General features: G+C 41.4%; 1 protein-coding gene across 1 annotated transcript in view; it reads left to right on the forward strand.

Moving 5' to 3' along the window:
* Positions 1 to 25,932, forward strand: part of LOC134570823 (carboxypeptidase O-like) — a 467,541-nt gene that overhangs the window by 434,904 nt on the left and 6,705 nt on the right. Inside the window, exons 6-11 of the mRNA XM_063428803.1 lie at positions 1,404 to 1,505; positions 9,209 to 9,313; positions 11,301 to 11,411; positions 14,249 to 14,339; positions 20,602 to 20,804; positions 24,051 to 24,135. Of these exons, the coding sequence (XP_063284873.1) occupies positions 1,404 to 1,505; positions 9,209 to 9,313; positions 11,301 to 11,411; positions 14,249 to 14,339; positions 20,602 to 20,804; positions 24,051 to 24,135 (697 nt within the window). The remainder of the gene's footprint in view (positions 1 to 1,403; positions 1,506 to 9,208; positions 9,314 to 11,300; positions 11,412 to 14,248; positions 14,340 to 20,601; positions 20,805 to 24,050; positions 24,136 to 25,932) is intronic.

Genomic DNA, 25,932 nt, shown 5'->3' on the forward strand with positions numbered 1-25,932 from the left:
GTAATGTGTGTAGTGGTATAGTACTACACGTAATGTGTGGTGTCTAGTATAAATATAGCGATATGAAAAGCACTCCAAGGACTTCGTATAAGGTGAAGAAAATAAACTTAGCTTTATTCAGCAACTGCCAATAGTGATCGACGTTTCAGTCCCATGTCAGGACTTTCATCAGGATATATATATATATATATGTTTGGAAGTATTGTATGTGTGAGGGGCGTAGTGTGTTGGGTGTGCTGTGTGCATTTGTGAAGGGTGCAGTGTGTGTGTAAGAGGGGTGCAGTGTGTGTGTGTAAGAGGAGTGATGTGTGTGTGGGGGTATTGTTATCTGCCATCACATTCTATGTTTCTAATTTTCTTTGTCTGTTAACTCACTGAGGGTTATTTTATATATATATATATATATATATATATATATATATATATATATATATATATATATATATATATTATATGTGTGTGTGTGTGTGTGCTGTGTGTGTCTGAGGGTGCTGTGTGTGTCTGAGGGTGCTGTGTGCATCTGAGGGTGCTGTGTGTGTGTGTGTGTGTGTGTGTGTGTGTGTGCTGTTAGTGTGAGTTTGCTATGTGTGTGAATATGTCAGGAGAGATTGTGTGTGGGGTGAGGGGCCAGATGTAAATATAATAAATATCTATTTTTTTAAATTATAAAAACTAAACTTTATATCCCTCCTCCCTTCTTACCTTTAGCCTGGGGATTAAGGGGGGAGCTGTGCTGCCATGGAGGAGGGCCATGATGCAGTACCTTGTGGTCCTAGTGGTGAGAGAAACCCGTCAGAGCTGCAGGGTAGAGCTCCACCGGGTCATACTCTCCCTCCCTCCCCAGCCAGCGGCAGCATGTCAGTGCCTGTGGGCCGTAGAGGGAGATCTTTGATGAAGGTACACAACAGGGCCGGCGCTCTGATAGCGTGGGCCCTGCATGTGCCGGCCGGTGAGATCCTGTGATCTTCCCTGCCGGCCTTCGCCCATGGCCATCGAGGCCCACCGGGCATTTGCTGGTATGCCCTATGGCCAGTCTGGGCCTGGTATAGTCAGACAATCCACACAATGCAAAGACAGTTACAAGCACAATGACCAGTTCAAGCAGGTAATTCCCCACATTGGATGGACGTTTGCCAGAGCAATTCACCAACAATTTGACATTTGGGTGAAAACACCCATTGTATTGTAGTACTTCTTTATCCATGTGATGTAATATTATCTAAATATATTAACATGCCTTTAAAATACTAACTGTCCAAATGTTAAGATTTGTACATATTTAAGAATGTGGTCTATTGTCTTTTGACCCATCATTCAGATTATGTGTCCATCACATGACATTTAAAGAGTTTTTTGATAACTGATTAGCAAGTCCTCTAGTGACGATGTTTCTGCATTCACAGATCTATCAATGGATGGATGAGATCAAAGAGAAGCACAGTGATCTGGTAACACACCATTATTTAGGAAGTACATATGAACAACGACCAATCTACTACGTCAAAGTAAGTCGATAAAACCTACTTTATAATAAAACTACATGAACAAAAAAGAAATAGCTAAATGCATTTGAATTTAATTCTTTAAAAATCCTTGTACATTTTTCACTTAATGGTTTGTGCCAGTATCAACGCATGAGTGATTTACACCATTCTGTACAGTGAAAGGTGTTTGGATCACAGATGTAACTCTCAGCTCCACTTATGTCGTAAATGAAATAGCAATATTTATTGACAAGAATTTACCAGTCTGTGAATAAATATAGCGACATGTCAGATAATAAAATAGGAAGTGTTTGTAATGTGTCACTCTGGCGCAATGCTTTTGTTATCTTTCCCACTGAAGTTTAATATAATATTATACACTACATTTAGTTACATAGTTACATGGGTGAAAATAGACTTGCGTCCATCAAGTTTAGCCTTCTTCACATATGTTTTTGCTGTTGATCCAAAAGAAGGCAAAAAACCCAGTCTGAAGCGCTTCCAATATTGTAACAAACTAGGAAAAAAATTCTTCTTGACCCCAAAATAGAAGTCAGATATCTCCTTGGATCAAGCAGCTATAAGCGATAAGCCCAATAGATTTTAATACTTTCAGTTATATAACAGCTATCAATTGCAGGTGTTTCTTGTTTGTTTAAAATATGTTAGAATTACTGAGTATCCAGAATTCTTTTAATGGTGTTTACAAACAATGCATTGGGACAATTCAACAACTACATTGTAAAATCTAGGCCCCCAAAAAAGAAAAAAATAGCTTGGTTTGAAAAAAAGAAACATTTCTTACTCTGTGTTTTAAGACCTACATTTTTACCCCACATTGCTAATACATGTAAATTGTAGATTATGCTAGCTTTAGTGTACTGATAATCTTAATTTTATTAATGACAGGAGGCGAGTATTTGCTTAAGACTTTCTTTACTTAAGCTTCACAGCAGCACTTTTTTACTTAGTAACAGGGTAACCAATCAGAAAAAAGATAACATGGTATAAAAGTCCCTCCCTGTGACGTCACTTCCTCTTTCTGGCTGCGAACAAATAGGAACGGGAAAACTGTAAAGGGAACCGATAAGAAATCCGGAATGCCAGACGAGAAAGTTGATGCTTGAGAGGGAACAGGAACGGAAACATGACTTCTAGGAGAGCTGAGATGATGCTTGAGATGGAACAGCAACTAGACTTGTCCTCTTGAGGGGCTTTACGCTGAAACGAGAGAGCAGAGTCGAAACCAAGGATTAATCCGAGAATTGGACTTCTAAAATTATGGTGTCCAGTAATTAGAAAAAATCATATATAATAGTCCACCTCCCCTAAAGTGTTAATTTATACAACCATGGAGAGAAATCCTTAGCCCCCCCTGGTAGAATATACATAGCGTGTTACTCTAATCTTAGATAAACTTACCTAAAGAGGCGACCCAAGGGGGGGGGGGGAAACGAAGGTGAATGGGTGGGAAATACTCGCCTCCTGTCATTAATAAAATTAAGATTATCAGTACACTAAAGCTAGCATAATCTACAATTTTATAACATGACAGGAGGCTTCGTATTTGCTGTTTTAACGCTCCCCCAGGAGGGCTAAGGAAGTGTGCACAGCTGGACGAAAGTAGAAGTTGCGGAACGTCTGTTCCCTGGACCAGTCTGCTGAGTGAAGGATGTCCCGAAGAGAGGCTCCAGCGTTGAATGCTCCTGATGCCGCCGCACCTCTGATGGAGTGGGCTCCGAAGGAAGTTTCAATCCCGGCCAGGGAGAGCAACCACCTAAGCCATCTGGCAAGGGTTGTGGTTGATACAGGATGATGGGGTCGGACGTATGAGATCAATAGTTGGCTGGAGGAGGTTGAACGTAGAGAGGAGGTGACTGATAAATAACGAGAGAGAAGCGAGACCACACACAATTTTGGATGGTTAGGGAAATAAGGGTAAAATACTGAAGAGGAGTTTGATTTTGTCCGTCTGGACACGGAAAAGGTGACACCTTCTGGGGAGAAGTTGATAGCGTTATGGTCAAATGCTCGAACGTCTGACACTCTTCGGAAGGAGATTAGGCAAAGTAACAGAGTGAATTTTGCTGAGAGTTGACATAGGGTTAGATCTTCGTTGTTCGGCCAAGGAAGCAGATCATGACATTAACGTCCCATAGATGGGAATATTTCGGTGTTGGGGGGCGAGCTAGTTTAATGCCCCGCAATAGTCTACAAACCAATGGGTCCTGGCCAACTGGAGCTCCATCTAAAGGCACGTGGGCCGCTGAGATTGCTGACCGGGCAACGTTGATGGAACGGTATGAGCGGCCTAAGTCGAACAGATGTGAGAGGAAATTCAAAATGAACTGTCTAGGGGCTGTAAGGGGATCGGTATTCCGTTCCAGGCACCAATTGCACCAAGCACCCCAGGAGGAAAGGTAGCATCTTCTGGTTCCAGGCGCCCAAGAATCCCAGAGGAGTTCCTTAGCTCTCTGCGATAATTCTCCGAAATTCCAGGATCCCCTGAAAGAGTCCAAGCCACTAGTTGGAGGTGACCCTGAATTATCATCGGATGAGGGTTTCCTTGAGAGTCCTCTAGCAGGTTGAGCCATGGAGGTAGAAGGAGGGGATGTTGGCAGGATAGGTCCAGGAGATCTGGGACCATGCTTGGCCCTGCCAGAGCGGGGTGAGTAGTACCAGCGTGACTTGTTGTCTGCGAATCTGGAGAAGGACTCTCGGGATCATTGCGAAAGGAGGGAAGGCGTAGGCTCCCGTTGTCGGCCACTTTTGAAGGAAGGCATCTACCGCCGAGCATTCTGGGTCTGGTAGGCAGCTGAAGAAATGTGGGACTTGAAAATTCGTCCGGGAGGCGAAAAGGTCCAGAGTAAATGGTCCCCTGAGCTTGGAGATGTGGAAGAAAACTGATTTGTGCAGGCGCCAGTCGCTGACGTCTCTCCAATGTCGGGAGAACCAATCCGCAGTAATGTTCGTCTCTTCCGGGAGATATTCTGCTCGAAGTGTTATGTTGCGTTGGAAACAAAAATTGTAGATGTCCTTTGTCACTTCGGATAGGGTACGTGATCTGGCCCCTCCCAGTTTGTTGATGTATTGGACAGCTGAGATATTGTCCATTCGAAGGAGGATGCAGCAGTCTGAGAGGTGGTTGGCCAGACTGCGGATTGCGAACGAGCCTGCAATTAACTCCAGACAGTTGATGTGGAGAGAGTGTTCTGCCGCGGTCCATGGTCCCCCAGTGGAAGTTGCATGACAAGTTGCGCCCCAGCCTTGGAGGCTCGCGTCTGATTCCACCACAAAGTCTGGAGTGGGGCCGAAAATTGCTTTGCCGTTCCAGGCAGACATGTGGCGGAGCCACCAGTTGAGTTCCTCCCTCACCTCGGTAGTGATCGGGACCCTCTGGTCGTATGATGAATGGGTCTGGAGGAACTGAGCCTTCAGGCGTTGCATGGCCCGATAGTGGAGGGGACCTGGGTAGATCGCCTGAATGGAAGCCGAAAGTAGGCCTACAATCCGAGCTAAACCTCGGAGAGGTATATCCACTTGTCGAAGCGTCTTGCGTAGTTCCTTCCTGATCGCAGTTAGTTTGGATTGAGGTAGGCGGAGAACACAGGTAGAGGAGTCGATCTCGAAGCCGAGAAATTGAATGATTTGGGATGGAGTCAGTGAGGATTTCGCCTTGTTGATAACGAATCCCAAGGATTCGATCAATGAAGATGCGTAGTTCGTTTGTGACTGTAGACTGGATGCGTCGTCGCAGAGTAGTAAGAGGTCGTCGAGGTAGATTAGGCAGCGAATGCCTCTTGCTCGAAGATGTGCGGTGACTGGTTTGAGTAGTTTGGTGAAGCACCATGGAGCGGAACTCAGGCCGAATGGAAGGCAGGTGAATTGGAAGACCCGGTGGTGCCAGAGAAAGCGGAGAAAACGTCGGCTGGATGTATGTACCGGTACGGAGAGGTAAGCATCCTTGAGGTCGAGTCTGGTGAACCAATCGCCTGGTCGGAGGATGTCTCTGAGGAGATGAATCCCTTCCATTTTGAAGTGCCTGTATATCACGAAAGTATTCAACTGGCGAAGGTTGATTACTGGGCGAAATTCCCCTGATTTCTTCTTGACTAGGAAGATGGAACTTAGAAAGCCTCTGTCGTGTGGAGCTGGTTGAATAGCTCCTTTTGTCAGTAAGGAACGTAGTTCCGAATCGAGGAGGGTGGTTTGAGCTCTTGACATTATCGGGTAATGGGGAAAACCTGTTTGAGTAGGGAGAGAATAAAATTCTATCAAATAACCCCGAACTGTGTTTAGAACCCAGGTATCTGAAGACAGCGTCTTCCACATATCTACACAATGTAATAACCTGCCCGCATGATAAACCGTTGTAAGGTGAAAGGTAGGAAATCTCACCTGTAGGGTATCTGTTGCGTCCACGGGCTCTGCTTCCTCTTCCCCGTCTGCTCTTTGGGTGTAGAAACCCCTTGATTGGTAGTTGGGGAAGGAAGAAGGATGAAGTGGGGGGTCGCTGGCGTTGGCCTGTGGCCCAGAAACGGCTGACTGTACGACCCCTTGAACGGCCAGCCCTTCCAAAAACCCGTGAGGGTTGTTGGTGGAATACTCTTTTCATGGATGATTGTGCCTTGTTCAAAGTAGTGTATAAGTTTACATGCTTGTGTAACTCTTTGATATAGGGTTCTCCAAATAATAGACCCTTAGCCTTGGGGCCCAATTCTTTGGTTCCCAGATCGGTTAGTTTGGCATCCATACGCAGCAGCACTGCTTTTCTACGCTCCGTACATAGGGAAGTATTTGCATTGCCCAGCAGGCAAATGGAGCGTAGTGCCCATTCTCTTATAACCGATGGGTCTAAAGGGCCCTCGTTAGTGAGGGCTTCATCAGCCAATAGTAGAATTCTTGCCAGGGGCCCCAGGACATCTAACATCTTGTCCTGGGTGAGGCGTAGGCTGCGTTCAATGCCCTTTTTAGGGTCACGGCCAGTTCTGGTTAGGTATGTGTAGAGCATTGGATCGAACTCCGGGGTCATGGCAACCTTGTCCGGCAAAGTAGGCCTAGGGCATCCAGCTCTTAGGCGCTTGCGGACCTCCCGGTCTAGTGGTCTCCTGATCCAGAAATGGATATATTGGGAGAGATGAATTGGGAGTGACCATTCAGAAGACCGAGGATATCTGATATGCCGTGGGTCAAATAGGGGTTGACCCAGTGTATCCATGAAGGTTTCGGCGTCTTCCGAAGGATTCTGTTCAGGTACAGAATCCTCTGTTGTGAGATCTCTATTGAAATCTTGAGGGAAAGGTGCCCCTTTAAAAGAAGCCACAGGCCAGTCTTCTTCGTCTTCAGAAGAGTGGTCGGCTTGCCATTCATCTAGGATGGCCAAGGGGTGTAAATCAAAAGAGTCGTCTTCTTCCTCTGACAGAGTAGGTTGCACGGGATGTTTCGTTTTGGTGTCAGTCTGTTTCGGGCGTTTAGCCGGTTCTTTCCCCTTGCGTTTGAGTGGTTCTGGCACATCCCCTTTCCAATATCTTTTATTGGGTTTGGAAGGGTTCCTTCTTGTGGAATCTGAATCATCCACCTCTTCCTCAGAAGGCGGGGGCTCAGAAGTTTTTGGATCTTTAGGCTCAATGGGCAGCACCCGAGCCAGGGCCTTTTCCAGTGAAGCGGCAACAGCCGCATTTATAACAGCTTGCAAGTTTTGGTCTTGGATTGAAGCCTCCATAGCAATAGTGATGATACCTATGGGGCAGAATAGGCCAGCATTAGAATGTATTTGAGGCCGTCCGAAATAACACAAAACTTTATTACCAAGTATGGTGGGCTATTTAAGGAGCTCCCGGTGCCTTGACCCACTGTTTAGCCTCAGACGAAGGCGCGTTTTGTAGCGCCGAAACACGTGTTAGGTAGCAGTAGGAGGGTAGTTTAAGTCTGGCAACCGACCTGTACAGTCTCTCTGGAAGACTATTTAGTCAGTGTTACTGGGCATTGGATCTCTATATGATTCGAATAAGGGGACAGGGGAATCGTGGGTGAAGGGGTTCTTTGCTTTATTTTATGTCAGATCTCGTCATTCTCCACGCTGGCTTAACTATGTGTGGAACTGACCACTAGATCTGAAGCTTTCTCCTCCCACTGTTTGTACCTCCGTCCTCCAGCAATAGAAATGCAACAGAGAGTACACAGATTGAAACAAGTGTATCTATCGATTTGCTAAACTCTGACCAGCTTTTGACTACTTAGTTGATAAAACCGCCTCTGTCACTATTTTTCTTGTTACAGGATTTCCCATGTGCATGTATTTTCGCTGTTGCAAGCAAGCACCACACTGGGACTATACATAGTGACTACAGGATTGGTTTAATCTCTCTATTTCTTACTTTATGCAATCCCTTGAAGGATTGCCTCTATGAGACAGAATATACAGGTTGGGGGGGATTTGTAGCTGTACTGAGCTTTACATCCTGTGGGCAACACCCTTAGGATATTTATCCCCATCCAGACATCTATCCTCCTATTTTAAGTTTATTATTATTTTCGTTTTCCTTTTTCCAAAACTCTCCACAAGGTTTTTTTTTACAACAGCCACCATTAAAGGTTATGTTTTATAATTCACTGTACATATGTATAGCTATGCACTAGGGGGCGCCATTCTCTGTTTGACCTATTCAGGTCTACTTCTCCACTAACACATGTATGTGAGGGTCTTGGTTGCCCCCAGACACACACCCAGTTGCTTCCCCTTTCTTCGGGTATCCAACTACTCCATTTATGAGATCATTTTACGCTAAACATGGCATAGTTGGCAATTCACAGGAAACTTCCAATTATTGTATCCAGTAAATTCTTATGTAGTGTTAATCCAACAACCATGACCACTTAATTAAGTAATTAGAAACAGTCATGGTGGTAGGAGTATGTATGTGCAGTATTTTTGCTTGAAGGTTTCCAAGTATATCCATATAGAGATGCATTGATGACGTTTTGCTACCCATGTGCTAAATCCTCCTAATGCTTTCATATTTACAGGGCCAGCCATGATGAGCCCTGCGTAAAAAAAAGTTTAATTAACACCTTTTACTCTTCTGGCAGGGAGGCGGCCACCTAAATAGCACCATTAGAACTATAGTGTCAGAAATACATGTTTGTATTCCTGAATAGTGTTCCTTTAATGGAAAGCAGATATGTGACAGTTGTTTGGAGGAAAGAGAATAGATAGAATTGCTAACACAATTCAAACTAATTTTATAGCATAGGAGAGAATTATGCACTCCTTAGCCTATTGAGACAAAAAGGTTTACTTTGCATTTAGATTGTCAGGGATCTGTGATAATGCCTATGACTTGTTTCTGAACTGTGTTTAGTAAATGCCCAACTTACAATATCAGATCAATTTCAAGGATTTGACCCCTAATTTTGCTTTCCTGAAAGTCAGGTCCCAAGCTAAGTCACTAATCCTGAATGCCATTTCTATTTTGTACTAGCAGGAAAGTTCTTTAGCGATTTATGCCAACACTTTCTACATTTACATAAGCTTCATAATTTTATTATCAGAACATATATATTGGTTAAACTTGAATTATGATTTTCTATTCTAAATATCAATGCTTCATTCTTGGAGAAGGATATTGAAAAAGTATCATTTCAAACAGAAGCTAAAACAGAGTGCTTAAATTCATAGTTTTCTAGTACATTTTATTTATTTTCAAGGTCCTTTTTTTTTCTAGATTGGATGGCCATCAGATAAGCAAAAAAAAGTTGTTCTTATGGACTGTGGAATTCATGCTCGGGAATGGATTGCTGTCGCATTTTGCCAGTGGTTTGTGAAAGAGGTAAATTATCTAAACGTTATATTGCTTGAAAAAAGAGCAGTAGGGTTTCCAAATAATAATTTAAACAGATAAAAACTGTATTGATCCATTTCAATGTAGTAGTTTCTCATCATCTCTCTTTAGCTAGTGTTATTTACACTGAAACACTAGCAAATACAAGCACAAAAAATGAAATTAAGCCCTGCGCTTAAATTCCCACTACTCTTGGGTTTCAGCAATATCTACAGTTTCCATCAGTCCAAATACATAGAACAATAGCAAAAAAGTTACCTGAGCACTACCCCAAAAAAGTTTTTTAGTATCACTCCAATGACCATTAAAGTGCAAGTTTACCTGCCACGTCAAAGCAAGCCTCTAAGTTGAGTTCAACACGAACAATTCATCGTGCTACTTTCACCTAAAATGCAAAATCACTCATAGGTATTTTTTTAATAAACTTCTACACACTTATTAACCCTTAATAGGGAACACATGGCCCTGTAACATGGCTGAGTAATACAGAAGCAATTTAAAATACAAAAGTAAGCCCTGGGCTCAAACTCCTATTAAGGGCGTATGCTTTTTTTATTGCTTTATTATATACAATATGATCACATATCACTATCTGTTGAGTTAATTATTGCAATATAGTCCATAGATACAAGACACAGGCTTCAAAACATTCCCAATTCAATTATGTCACTATTAATGTTTAGACATTGCTCAACACATGTCAGGCAGATAGCCATTATAGCACTTCCTCCTTCAAATTCTTTGAGATTTAATGGACTACATATTTGGTTTTATCACTCTAAGAATGATGAACATCCAGCACAGCCAATGTCTCTCATAGAGGATCACTCAATTGGCGGATCACGGAGATTGTTGCGCATGTGGTTCCCCGTGAAACGCGTTGGACTGGACAGATATCATTATGCTTGAAGATCTCAGTATGGGTGAATCAGGCTGCAGTGAATAGTCTGCTTGCCAAATGGATTACATTTAAGTTTAATTGCTTTTGACTTTTTTTTTAGCCTAAACCTACAAACACATTTGACATTAAAAATATATATATATTTTTAATGTTTGTGTGTTCTTTAAGTTTTTGAACCGTTTCTCTTCTAAAAATGTGTATACTTGTCTTTTATTTTAATTTGCTTTTCAGAAAGAAATTTAATCCACAAAGTCTAGCATACCTTCAATTACACTCAGAAGTTATTACATGATTGTACAGAAGTTATTACATGATTGTACAATAACAAATGTTATGAATTCATCCCACCCTATATAACTTCTGTAAGTGGACTGAAAATGGCAGCCTTCTCTTATATACTGTAAAAGAAGCTTCAAAGATCATACCATTCCTACAGTCAGAGAAGAATGGAAAAGTTTTATAGTCTGTTGCCTTTTATGTTTTGTCTGAACAATCTATAGAGAAAACTGCTTTAGCACAGGTTTATATGTTAGCTATACGTCCCATTTAAATAATATATTGCTTGCAAATCCCTGAAATAAAATGGTAAACTAGAAAGCTCATGTGGGGGAGTGCCCATAGTGTAATAGTAAATATACAAACATGTGGCTAAGAAAAAGAATATGTGTAAATAAATAATTTAAACAATAAAAGCTTTCGCTCCTGGTAAGCTAATAAAAAACGATAAGTGGGTTACCCATTCTTTTCAGTGTTACAATTAAACTATTAGCATATTTAATTGCTTGGATACTGCACTACTTGTCACCCAACTTTAAAAAATATGTCTTATTTCTTTGTCGGGAAACAACCCTTCTGTGTTTCATTAGAGTAGAATAGCATAGTTCTACTAAGTAAATGACGTATAGTGGTATCATCTATTTGTTAATAGCTCACTTCAAATCAAAGTCTAGGAAAATCATTGGTTGGATTTAAAACACAGACATGGTAGATCACGTACACATCTTTATTTGGGTTGATTATGACATCAATCCCACATGAAATTGATGATTAAAATATGTGGTTTTAAACTTGCAGATCCTGGCCAATTATAAGAACAACCCTGTGCTTCAGAATGTCCTCAAACAAACTGACTTCTACGTCATACCTGTGTTGAATGTTGATGGATATGTCTACTCGTGGACACATGTAAGTTAAAAATAAATGTCTTATTCAACAAGTTGATTACTATAAATGTCAAGTTAATGAATTGAAATTCAAATATGTGTTACTTAATTTCATGTAAAGAGGCCTCTTACAGGCCCTATGGTATTGTTGCTATGCCCAACACGTAAAGTCTTCTTCCAACCATACATGGAGGATCCATTTAACCAACTTTGCACAATAATCTTCTTTATCTTTATTATTCTTTCCGATACCAGAAAGAGATAATATTAACCTGGTTTGTTTCAAGGGACACTCTAAAGTTAGAAATGCAAACATTACCAAAGTTATAGTTTCTTTTACCCAATTTAGATTTAGCACCCCTTTACAAGAGAAAATAAATCATACTTATAAGTTTTATTCACCATTCATTCCTTGACGTGCCAACCTTGCCATGGCTGCCTCTACATCATTATTGATGACCTCAGTCAATCCAATGGTACTTCATAAAGAACCCAAAAACAAAAGTATACTAAATAGCAAGGTGCACACCACAAACAATCGGTGAAAAGTAATAATATTAATTAACCCTTGAATAGATTGGAAGAAGATCCCTCAAATCTTCTGTTACATACACATAGCTATACAATAAACAAAAAATATATAGAAAACCACAAATAGTGTGATACTGTGTGACATCAATAATAAGGTAAAGCTTAAACATATACGTCCTTCTTATGTCTTCTTCCCAATGGTTGCAAAAGGCAGTGTTTACATTGCTATCTTTCAAATAAAGTGCCATGGTGATAGTGATATCAAAAGGGAATAAAACATTTGCCTTATACTTACATGTCTTTAAAATCCAGTGTATAGGAAATTATAAAAAAAAAAAAAAAAAAGTGCAAAGTAATGTTAGATCTTAGGATAATATTATTTTAAAAGTGCCTTATAATGGAACACTCACATGTTCTAGAGGTAAAAGATCAAGCTCTAGTTTGTAGAGACTATTGATCCGTTAGGGAATCCACTCCCATCTCTTCCAGGTAAAATTTAGAGAATATTCTTTTCTTTCTCAAGTCAGGAATAATTTCAGAGGAAAGAAATGTGCATATAGTGTCATATAGTTTTAAGAGTATACACAATTAATAATGAAGGTATTATACTCAAAAAACTAGAGTCTATTAATTGGCTCAATGAATCAGCTCTGTGTGGTTCAGGACCATACCACCTTCTTCAACATACAGGAACTCAGTGGCTAGTTAAGTAAAAAGCATACCCTTTATTATATTAAAACAACAAACATAAAAAAATAGTTAAAATACCAATTATATATATGAAATATAGACATATAGATATAGATCTACACCAGCCTGAGGAAGCCACAAATGGTGTAGGTTATAACAGAATGGCACAATCACAAATCAAAACATGGCAACAAAGAAAATAACGAAATGACCCCTGTTCAAAAGTCTGCATACCCTTAGTTCTTAATACTGTGTACTGCCACCTTTAACATCAATGACAGCGTGCATTATTTTGTAATAGTTGTCTATGAGGCCCCTAATTCTTGCAGGTGGTATAGCTGCCCATTCGTCTTGACAAAATGCCTCCAGGTCATGCAAAGTCTTTGGTCGTCTTGCATGAACCGCACGTTTGAGATCTCCCCAGAGTGTCTCGATGATATTAAGGTCAGGAGACTCTGATGGCCAATCCAGAACCTTCACCTTTTTCTGCTGTAACCATTGGAGGGTCAACTTTGCCTTGTGCTTAGTCTCATTGTCATGATTTAAAGTCCAAGGGCATCCTATGCACAGCCCACATGCAGAAGAATGCAAATTGTCTGCCAATATTTTCTGATAACATGCTGCATTGATCTTGCCATCAATTTTCACAAGATTCCTCGTGCCTTTAGAACTCACAAACCCCCAAAACATCACCATGCTTCACAGTGAGGATAGTATTCTTTTCACTATAGGCCTTGTTGACCCCTCTCCAAACATAGCGCTTATGGTTGTGACCTTAAAGCTCTATTTTGGCCTTGTCACTCCAAATTACAGTGTGCCAGAACCATGCTTTTTTGTGGCATTGGCGCAGTAAAGGCTTCTTTCCGACAATTCGACCATGCAGCTCACTTTTGTTCAAGTATCGTCGTATTGTGCTCCTTCAAACAAACCCACCATCCTTTTTCCAAAGCAGCCTGTATTTCTCCTGAGGTTACCTGTGGGTTTTTCTCTGTATTCCAAACAATTCTTCTGGCAGTTGGGGCTGAAATATTTCTTAGTCTACTTGACTTTGGCTTGGTATCAAGAGATCCCCACATTTTTCATTTCTTAATAAGTGATTGAACAGTACTGACCGGTATTTTCAAGGCTTTGAATAACTTTTTATATCCTTTTCCATTTTTATAAAGTTCCATTACCTTGTTACGCAAGTTTTTTTGACAGTTCTTTCTGCTCCACATGGCTCATAATCTAGCCTGCTCAGTGCATCCACATGAGAGCTAACAAACTCATTGACTATTTATGCACAGATACTAATTGCAATTTAAAAAGACACAGGTGTGAGAAATTAACCTTTAATTGCCATTTTAACCTGTGTGTGTCACCTTGTGTGTCTGTAACAAGGACAAACATTCAAAGGTATGTAAACTTTTGATCAGGGCCATTTGGGTGATTACTGTTATCATTATACTTTAAAAAGGAGCCTAACAACTATGTGATAATAAATGCATTCACATGATCCCTGTCCTTCAGTAAAAATTTAAAAAAATTGCATGATCAGTTATATTTTCGAAATCAATGCCCAAATTTCACAATTTCTGCCAGGGTATGCAACATTTGGAGCACAACTGTATGTATTTCATATAACTTCTTTTTTTTCAGGAGCGCCTTTGGAGAAAAAATCGATCCCCACAAAATAATGGCACCTGCTATGGTGTTGATCTCAACAGAAACTTTGATACAGCGTGGTGCAGTAGGTATCACACCCTCCTATTTGCATGCAGCACAATCCAGTACAGAGATATGACTGATACAGCGTCACCATGTGGGCGTCTTTTGCAGTATGAGTTAGCCAGAAGAGTGCATAAACTTTTAAGGTGTTTGAACATCCCTAAGGACTTCAAAACTTCATACTATAGAGCAGTGTAATTGAAGGAATTGAGATTTAGTCTAAATATGTTCTACATTAAAAAAATCTTCTAAAACAAAACCTTATATAGAAAATTCTATTATTTATAAAATCTTTGGTACTAGCAAGGATACTCAATGTAGCTAATGGGAAAAACAGCTGCAATAAAATAATTTGGTGTTTTTTTTACATTTAATGTTTCTTAATCATGAGCAAAGGAAATAAATTAGTTATGTTACTGATTTTGCTCACAGACACATCATATGTAGAAATAAATACACTTTGGCGAGAGCATGAAAGAGAGAAATATGGGGGAGTGAGGAATTATACTTAGGTTAAGGGGACTGGTTAATATTTACTGGATGGTACCATATTTATTTAAGGCACTTATAAAAACTGGTATCCCTATAATTTTAGAACAAATTCATCAGCTCACACAAGAAAAAGAAGGACTGGAAAGAAACAATTTAAAAAGGATGAATATTTTATTGCACTTGTCAAGACGCAGCTATAAATCAACAGAACACAAAGGAAAAAATCAGAGTCACACTTTACGTTATGTGTGTTACAGCATCGGTCTTACATCTTTTGAACTATTGTTCTTTCAGATAGACATTGCTCTATTTTCTAATAGCCTCCTCTGCATCCACATAAACCTCTCTGAAAATTGTTGAGCACACATATTCTAAACTCCCTACTAGGTTTGTCTCTAAAACAAGTCGTTGAGGAGCCAACTCGTAAAGAGCCTATACTAGATTTAGTGTTAACACATGGATATTTGGTATCAGATATTACTGTAGGGGAAAGTTGAGGATCCAGTGATCATCAGTCAGTGTGGTTTAATATAAGAACAGCGACTGAGTCACACCACGCAAAAAACAAAAGTTTTAGACTTTAGAAAAACAGACTTTTCTAAAATTAGAATATGTGTAAAGTAGTCATTAGCAGACTGAAGCAATTTAAATGGAGTCCAAGAGAAATTGGATTATATAAAAGTTGCACTACTGAAAGCAACAGAAAATTGCATTAGGCTTGTCAGTAAAAGCAAAAATTTTAAGAAAAACCCCTGTGGTACTCTGCATGTTGTGGGCAAAATAGTAAAAAAAAACTAAAAGTTAGCATTTAGTAGTTATAGAAAAAAACAGAGTGAGGAAGACAGAATGATCTATAAGATTAGGCAGAAAGAGGCTAAGCAAATTATAAGAGCTTCCAAATCACACACAGAAGAGACAATAGCACAGTCAGTCAAAAAAAAGGGGACAAAACATTTTTTAGATACATATATGAGAAAAGGAAAGTAAAACAAGGATTAGTTAGATTAAAAACAAAAGAAGGAAGGTATGTAGAAGAAGATAAAGGTCTAGCTAACTGCCTCAATGAATATTTCTGTTCAGTATTTAAAGATGAAAATGAAGTAAAGGGGCCTCATTTAGGAAAAAGGACAAATTAGTAATTTGTTACATATGAGTTACAGAGGAAGAGGTTCTATTTTAACTGTCAAAAGTAAAGACAAATATGTCAATGGGACCTGATGGAATACACCCAAAGTTATTAAAATAGCTTAGTAGTGTACTAGCAAAACCATTAACAGATGTATTTAACCAATCATTGTTAACAGGAGTAGTCCCAGGAAATTGGAAGTTAGCGGATGTTGTGCCCATTCACAAGAAAGGTAGTAGGGAGGAGTCGGGCAACTATAGGCCAGTAAGCCTTACTTCAGTAGTGGGTAAAGTAATGGAAACCATGTTAAAAGATAAGATTGTTGAACATTAGTGATGTCTCGAATGGTTCGCTGGCGAATAGGTCCTGGCGAACATCGCGTGTTCGCGTTCGCCACGGTTGGCGAACATATGCGATGTTCAGTCCGCCCCCTATTCGTCATCATTGAGTAAACTTTGACCCTGTACCTCACAGTCAGCAGACACATTCCAGCCAATCAGCAGCAGACCCTCCCTCCCAAACCCTCCCACCTCCTAGACAGCATACAATTTCCATTAATTCTGAAGCTGCATTCATTTTTTTTTATTTTTTTTTGTGGTCTTTCAGCCAAATTTACTAATATTAAGAATACTGTGGAATTTTCACACGCTGTTTAATTTAACTCATAACTCTCTGATTGGTGGATTAAGTAACCAATCAGAGAGTTATGAGTCAAATTACACAGCGTGGGAAAATTCCAAAGAACTTTCCCACGCTGTATAAAATGACACAGAGCACTCTGATTGGTGGATTTCAAACCAACCAATCAGAGTGCTGTGACAGGTGAATGTAGAGACTTACCTGTCAGTCTCTTCATTTACCTGTCAGAGCATTCTGATTGGATGGCTAAAACCCACCAATCAGAGTGCTCTGAGCCTAATTGCAGGACGGGGCAAGGCTTTATAAGGCTTTATAAGCCTTGCCCTGCCCTGCAGAGCTCAGTCTGCGCGGAGCCCTCGCCGGGTGAAGATGGATTTTTTTTTTTGCGCTCGTTTTTTGTTTTTTTTATTGCGTCGGTTATTATGGATATTTATTTGGCCTTTTTTGAGGCTGAAAAAAGAAGATTTTAGAAGAAAGAAAACATCAAATGGTAAGTTATTTTTTTTTTACAGGTTCTTAGTTAAATGTCCCCCCCCCTCATTATTTTTAGGTTGAGGGGGTAGGTAGGGGGATCATTTTTTTGGGGGGGGGAGGGGGTGACTAGGGGTTTGGGGACCCCTAGTCACCTGGGGGGACATTTTTTAGGGCCCCCACCCGCCGCTCAGGGGTGGGGGCTGGGGGGGAGGACAATAGCTCCCCCCTATTGGTATTTAGGGCCCCCACCTGCCGCTCAGGGGTGGGGGCTGGGGGGAGGACAATAGGTCCCCCCTATTGGTATTTAGGGCCTCCACCCGCCGCTCAGGGGTGGGGGCCGGGGAGAGGACAATAGGTCCCCCCCTATTGGTATTTAGGGCCCCCACCCGCCACTCAGGGGTGGGGGCCGGGGGGAGGACAATAGGTCCCCCCTATTGGTATTAAGGGCCCCCAACCGCCGCTCAGGGGTGGGGGCCGGGGGGGAGGACATTAGGTCTCCCCCCATCCCCTATTGGTACTTAGGGCCCCCACCCGCCGCTCAGGGGTGGGGGCCTGGGGGAGGACAATAGGTCCCCCCCTATTGTTACTTAGGGCCTCCACCTGCCGCTCAGCGGTAGGGGCCGGGGGGAGGACAATAGGTCCCCCCTATTGGTATTTAGGGCCCCAACCTGCCACTCAGGGGTGGGGGCCGGGGGGAGGACAATAGTTCCCCCCCTATTGGTATTTAGGGCCCCCACCTGCCTGTCAGGGGTGGGGGCCGAGGGGGAGGACATTAGGTCCCCCCTATTGGTATTTAGTGCCCCCACCCGCTGCTCAGGGGTGGGGGCCGGGGGGAGGACAATAGGTCCCCCCATTGGTATTTAGGGCCCCAACCCGCTGCTCAGGGGTGGGGGCTCGGAGGAGGACAATAGGTCCCCCTCATTGGTATTTAGGGCACCCACCCGCCGCTCAGGGGTGGGGGCCGGGGGGAGGACAATAGGTCCCCCCCATTGGTATTTAGGGCCCCCATGCACCGCTCAGGGGTGGGGGCCAGGGGGGAGGACATTAGGTCCCCCCCAATTTGTGTTTAGGGACCCCACCCACCGCTCAGGGGTGGGGACCAGGGGGGAGGACATTAGGTCCCCCCCCTTATTCTTGTTTAGGGCCCCCACCCACCGCTCAGGTGGGTGGGGGCCCATCACTATTGTGGCCAGAAAGAGTCCCTGTGGGTTTTAAAATTCGCCTGCTATTTAAGTCTGTGGCGGTTCGCCGGATTCGCCCGTTTGCGAACATTTGCGGAAGTTCACGTTCGCCGTTCGCGAACGGAAAATTTCATGTTCGCGACATCACTATTGAACATCTAAAATCACATGGATTTCAAGATCAGAGACAACATGGGTATACTTCAGGGAAATCATGCCAAACTAATCTTATTGATTTTTTTGATTGGGTAACTAAAATAATAGATCAGGGTGGTTCAGTAGACATTGCTTACCTAGATTTCAGTAAGGCTTTTGACACTGTTGCACATAGAAGGCTTATCAATAAACTGCAATCTTTAAGTTTGGATTCCAATATTGTTGAATGGGCAAGGCAGTGGCTGAGTGACAGGCAACAGAGGGTTGTAGTCAATGGAGTATATTTGAAGCATGGGCTTGTCACCAATGGGGTACCCTAGGGATCTGTACTTGGACCCATTCTCTTTAATATTTTTATCAGTGATATTGCAGAAGGTCTTGATGGTAAGGTATGCCTTTTTGCTGATGATAATAAGATATGTAACAGGGTTGATATTCCAGGAAGGATAAGCCAAATAGCAAATAATTTAGGTAAACTAGAAAAATGGTCAGAGTTGTGGCAACTGATATTTAATGTGGATAATTGCAAGATAATGTATCTTGGATGTAAAAGGGCAGAGTACAGAATATTTGATAGAGTCCTAACCTCAACATCTGAGGAAAGGGATTTAGGGGTGATTGTTTCTGATGACTTAAAGATAGGCAGACAATGTAATAGAGTAGCAGGAAATGCTAGCAAAATGCATGGTTGCATAGCATAGCATGGTTGTATTAGCAGTAGAAAGAGGGAAGTGCTCATGTCATTGTACAGAACACTGGTGAGACCTCACTTGGAGTTTTCTACGCAGTACTGGAGACCATAACTCCAGAAGGATATTGATACTTTAGAGAGAGTTCATGGATTGCAGGATAAAACGTACAAGGAAAGGTTAAAGGATCTTAATGTGTATAGCTTGGAGAAAAGACGAGACAGGGGGGATATGATAGAAGCATTTAAATACATAAAGGGAATCAACATAGTAAAAGAGGAGACTATATTTAAAAGAAGAAAAGCTACCACAACAAGAGGACATAGTCTTAAATAAGAGGGGCAAAGGTTTAAAAATAATATCAGGAAGTATTACTTTACTGAGAGGGTTGTTGATGCATGGAATAGCCTACCAACTTAAGAGGTTAACACAGTAAAGGAGTTTAACCCCCTAAGGACCAAACTTCTGGAATAAAATGGAATCATGACATGTCACACATGTCATGTGTCCTTAAGGGGTTAAGTATGCGTGGGATAGGCATAAGGCTATCCTAACTATAAGTTAATGCCAGGGACTAATGAAAGTATTTAGAAAATTGGGCAGACTAGAATGGCCGAATGGTTCTTATCTGCCGTCACATTCTATGTTTCTATGTTTCTAACCAATGGCAGGGAGAAATGCTTGACCTAGATGTTTGCCTATACTTTCAAAATCCAAAAATATAAGTGTTCAGTAATCTGAACAAGCTTATATTAATGATGTGCTCCCAACACGAACAAAAGCAATGGACAAAAGCTCGCCTCAGGGCTCATAATGTCCATTCTCTCAATTGCTATCCGCGAGTGAAAATTCTGCCCTGGTAAATAGAAATTCACCCCTTGTGACTAAACCATGTACCATTCAGGTTTGCAGTAGCGAGTAACTTTTAGTCATGCCTAGTAGTGTAGGTATTTAAATTCTGAGCCCTGGCAAAACCCAGATTTAGGAATTATTGTCTACTGGAACCCCTAGAAGAGGTTCATAAACTCTGAGTGAACTCATAAAGTATTACATCAGGGAAGACTGTTGAGCCAATCTTATGAAGTCTTTGTTAAAAAGCAAAGAATGCAAAAACAATACAGCTGGCACCGCATTCTTCATTTTCCATTCCAAATGAGACTCTTTTGTAGGTCACCAATTCAGAGAGCAAGGGAAATTACTATCCCTATTCATTATTGACAATCAGAGAACCTTGGAGTTTTTAACAGAATCTGAACTACACATTAACTTCCAAGTAAATGTGGCTATGTTATTTATGCTATCACTTAAAATCACTTAAAATATATCAACATCTAAACACAAAGTTTACATCTGTTAAAATTTACATGGGGCTCTATAACTTTCAATGTTGGCATCTGAAATTATGCATATTTACTTACATATTCACTCAAAGTAATGTTGAAAAATATTCTTCTCAACATGTTCCGATACATTTGAGCTTTTAAACATCAAATGTCCCTAATATTACATTTCACAATTGCTTCACAGCTGTTGGAGCCTCTAGAAACTGCTCCAGTCTTATCTTCTGTGGTCCTTCTCCAGCTTCAGAACTTGAGACCAAGGCACTGGTTGCTCTAGTTGAAGAGATATTACCTAGCATTCTAAGCTATCTCACTATTCATTCTTATGGGCAATATATCCTGCTTCCATTTGGCTACACAGCGAATCAGTCTGAAAATCATCAAGAGCTGGTATGTATTCAATACTGACATATATATTTGAATGTTTGATATTGGCATTTTCAGTTAGGTAACTTTGTGTATTTGTGTATTTAAATGGTATCTCCCATGATCTCTGCCATCTAGTATAAAAAAGAAAATACACGTTTAAGTCACAGGTATCACTGCACAATTTAAATTTGTTTTTGAAATTAAAGATGTACTTGAAAAATCCTTATCAGTTTAATTCTAACCTGTAAATCTACATTTACCTCTGTTCCTGATGTTGCACTAAATTTAACATCCCATAATATATTACACCACCGCAGCCTGCATCAGGTTACTGTTGTAACTGCCTAGCTTCTGCCAGTGCCACTTACACCAACTTTGAGAAGGAGATAGATAGTCTTATCATTGATCCTAGTGTGAGGCTGGTTAGCTTACCCACTGTAATCGTTACATCACCGCCATGAGCACTTCCACCACCATCACCAATACAACCACCATCAACATCAGAAGTAAGAGCACCAACAACATTTTCATTAACATTAATCATTAACCAAGTGCTAATATACAGACTAATTTTACAACAGCTTCGACTGCCACCGATACAAAGCCACTTGCATCTTCAGGAGTAACAAGGCTAATAGTTGAGGTGAATGCATTGTGGTGAAGCAAAGTTTGGGATCACTTTGAGTGCATCATCTCGCTAGTGCCAGTCTGAACCAACATCCACAAATAAAATACAAGTACTCATATTGTAAAGCGCTACGGAATCTGTTGGCGCTATATAAATGGCAATAATAATAATACTCGGGCAGGCAGAAAGTCTACTGCTAATGTATTTGAGTCTGTGCAACCAGCTAGCACCAGCGGTACCTTCTCCACTACTAACACAAGTGTTAGACAGAGCACAGGAGATGCTAAGTGGTCAAAATATGATAGATAAGAACAGTTTCACCCTTCATCATGCCTGACTGCGTTTTGTGGTGCGACTACACTTGCTGTCTCCATAGATTCAGTTGGGAGAGGTGAAAGGCCACTGTTTTTTTTTCCAAACTGTCCACGGTCCATTGCACGATCTCCTTTTTTCAATTTAAAATGACCAGCTTTTATTAATACAAGATTGCAAAAGGAAAAACAATCAATTATTATAAAAAGTGTAGGCAGAGTTTGTCTGATGGTAATGTAAATGGCAAAAAAAATATACATTAATTAAATACTTGAAGGTAAACTGGTAACATAGGCTTGTAATCTTTGAAAGGATAATGGAGCCAATATATTTAATCAGGATTCAGATGTATGCAATGTTGCTAATTTGTGCAAAAAGTGGGTTCAGGAAAATCTTATTACACTGTTTAAATTGCCAGGTAATAACCCTGACCTGAATCCCATAAAAACAAATGGGAGCCGAGTAAAGAAAGGATTGAAAAGACAATTGTTAGAGACAATCATACAGTCTGTGTTTCACATTAGAACATCTGATGAACTAGAACACTTGGTTCTATCCATGAGATGCTGCTGTAAAGCTGTAATTTCAGCAAATGGTTTCCTGTCTCAGTACTAACAGAAATGGTATTTATGATATACGCTTTACCATGTCATATTTTCCATATATAACTTCTTTCAAAATTCCTTTTTTTTAATAAAATGTGTTGCCGTATTATATGATTTTTCTAATAATTTATTATTTGAATTCCTATGGTATTAATCTAAAAAAAAGACTGACATTATGAGCAATTAAATCTAAAAAATACAAATTTTTCAAATGGATTCCCTAATTTTGGCCACTAGTATATATGAGACTTGCATATTAGTCTTAGGCCAAACTTCAAATCAGCCAAATTTAAGTCAATCAATGATTGGTCAAAACTCTGGTTTCCTAGCCGCTATGCACAAGGTTCAAGGACCAACTTGTGCGAGCCCGAACATGTTCAGTTTGGTTCTTGACTCAGAGTACTGTTCCAGGCACCAGATAAAAAGGTAGATGGAAAGAAAAAAAGGATCAGTTTTCAATGATGGAGATGAGGTCGACCCACCCAACTCCTGCCCAATTAAGAGGTCGCCAAATATAGCATGATGGGTAGGATACTGCCACTAAATGTTGACTTTATTCACAGATCTAGTAAAGTGACCAATCAAGGTGAAAAAGAAAATGCAATAAAGCATCTATTCTTCTAAACACTTTGTCTTTAGTTACTGAGGGCAACAGCCAGCAGTGATCCTGTGTGTTTACCCTTGCTGGGGAATGTGCTGGAGTGGAAGATAGCCTGGGTCATTGATTCTAATGTCAGACTAGGATTAGCTTTTTGCTGTATCTATCTATTAGCTATTGAAACTATTTTGAGTGGGAGAGAGGAGATTGGTAAGCATTTTGTCATCGATCATAGTGTGAGGCTAGCACACCAATATACAGTTGTTAAAAGTGTTTATTTTACTTTTTTTTTTACCATTTGGAGAAAGAAAATCTATTTTTTTCCTGAGTGTGATTAGCTCAATGTGTGCTGTGCAAGTGTGCGAGCAGTGAAGCACTGTGCAGTGTATTTGAAACAAACACAATAAAACAATAATGCTACAGTAGTAAATTCACATAGCATCAACTCACTTTGCCACACAAACACATGAAACCTCTCCCTTGGTCATGAGGACTGTTGACACCTCCTCCACCACTATCTCCACCATCACTGCCACCACCACCACTATTAATAGTATTCAGTTTCTGCTTCTGCTTCTGCTGCTACTTCCACTGCCACTTTCACTGGCTCTGAAGCTATTTCTACAACAGCTAATACAAGTGTTAAAGCTTCTGTGTTTCAGAGTGCTTAGAGCAAAGGGTCAGTGAAACAAGTGCAGTTCTGGCAATTGCCTGTGTTACCCTCTATTACATGAAGCCTCTCCAAGAAGCATCTAATAGAGCACTTAGCAGAGACTTTGTCAGTGCCATCAGTGCCACTAAAGAGGTAGAAGAGTTAGAACAGACTACCCAAGTAGTGTCCTCAATGTCTGGTCTTTCTACTGGTGAGGATATCACTCTTTCTCCCAAATATAATATAGTAGGCAATATCCAGTTCAGAAATTGGATCAAAGGAAGTGAAGTCTAGCCATTAAATATACTTTTTGAAATACCTGACTCATAGGGAACAGGTTGGAATTTTATAAATCTACATTATATCATCCATGAAACGTCATAATGAACAACACATGAACTTTTACAATAAGGTACATTTTATAAACCATACTGAAATCTATATTTCACATAAAAAACCTTTTCCTCCACAGATGGATGTTGCAGTAGAGGCTGCCTCAAAAATCAAGGGACTCTATGGCAAAGAATACACCGTGGGCTCATCTGGTATCATATTGTGTGAGTAGGAGTTTAAAAATCTGAATAACATGCTCTGTAATATTGTTCAACCAGGCCCCTGTCTGAGCACAGGACGTAGGTGGCAGCCTTAGTCTCCTTATGGGTAATTCCGGCTCTGACCACCCAAGTCTCTTGTATCTGGTGGAGGTGGTGCTGAATGGTCATTGCAGGATGCCTATAGCCTATGCATACCCTATGCCAATATGTCTCTTCTGCCTCTCAACATTCTCTATCTTTCCATCTTGCAAGCTCTACAGCTCTCATTACGTCTCTCTCACTAATTACAAATGTGAGTATTCTCTCCTCAGGACTAATGTGCCCACTCTTTTCCACATATCCAGCATGAAGTTAATTATTTTATAGCCAGCCAGTCCTCAAAAATTTGTTCCCCTACACTCCTCCCAAGTTCCCATTCACCATTCTCCCATTCTCATTTTCATGCAAATCAATTTATAACTTTTTTGACATGCGTTTTTCTGGATTTTTGTTGTTGTTGTTATTCTGTCTCTCACTGTTAAAAATACACCTACCATTAAAATTATAGACTGATCATTTCTTTGTCAGTGGGCAAACGTTCAAAATCAGCAGGGGATCAAATACTTTTCTCCCTCACTGTAATTGTATATTATGTTTTATGAACCGTAACTACCAAAATTGTTATGAAATCCTAGACATATCATGTACTCTCTAAATCAGGACAAATTTTCATTTGTATATTTAATTAGAATTTTTGGTATAATATGTGTTTCTCCAATAAATGAACACAACTTCCAACTTTGCCAAAAATTACAAAGTCGCTTGTGTCCTTAAGTACAAAACAAGCAAACTGAAACTGTGTCGCAAGTGTGATTGGCCCTGAGTGTTCCATGCGTCACAGGGACCAAGGCAGGGACAGATTTGCCCAATCGTTCTTGCATTGGACTACCTGATATGTATATGTGAAAGGTAAGTGTGTTTAAAAATATAAGTGTGTATGTGAATTCAATGATGTAATTAATGGTGTGTAGAGTGCAGGGCCGCCATCAGGGCATGACAACCATAACAGTTGTCATGGGCCCGGCGGTCCTGGGGGGCCCCGAGCCCCACATACTGCTACAGTAAGTAATGGCTGAGCTGGGGAGTTAAACAATCTCCCCAGCCAGCCTGCACTCAGCAAGGGGCCCGCACAGCCGTCCGCGGGCCCCTGCTGCTAAAAATTTTCTCCCTCCGTGCAGGGCATACTGAGGGGCAGCTAAGGGGCCTCCCAAAGACCCCACTAGGCTGCCCCACAGTGTGCCTGTCTCCAAACACAGCCTCACTGAGCTGCCTGTAACTGCTCAGGGCAGCTCCGTGAGGCTTGTTTTGCAGGAAGTGACATCACCAGTCACAGTGAGCTATGCGGAGCTGCCCTGAGCAGACTTACAAGAGGACCACCAGAGAGGTAAGGTTTGGGAGGGTTTTGGGAGCCACTACCCCCCCTTGCTCCCACTGCATCCCCTACCCCCCTGCTCCCACTGCATCCCCTACTCCCCCCTTGCTCCCACTGCACCCCCTACCCCCCCTTGCTCCCACTGCATCACCTACCCCCCCTTGCTCCCACTGCATCCCCTACCCCCCCTTGCTCCCACTGCATCCCCTACCCCCCCTTGCTCCCACTGCATCCCCTACCCCCCCTTGCTCCCACTGCATCTCCTACCCCCCCTTGCTCCCACTGCATCCCCTACCCCCCCTTGCTCCCACTGCATCCCCTACCCCCCCTTGCTCCCACTGCATCCCCTACCCCCTGCTCCCACTGCATCCCCTAACCCCCCTGCTCCC

Source organism: Pelobates fuscus, chromosome 8, assembly GCF_036172605.1.
Source record: "Pelobates fuscus isolate aPelFus1 chromosome 8, aPelFus1.pri, whole genome shotgun sequence".
NCBI lineage: Eukaryota > Metazoa > Chordata > Amphibia > Anura > Pelobatidae > Pelobates > Pelobates fuscus.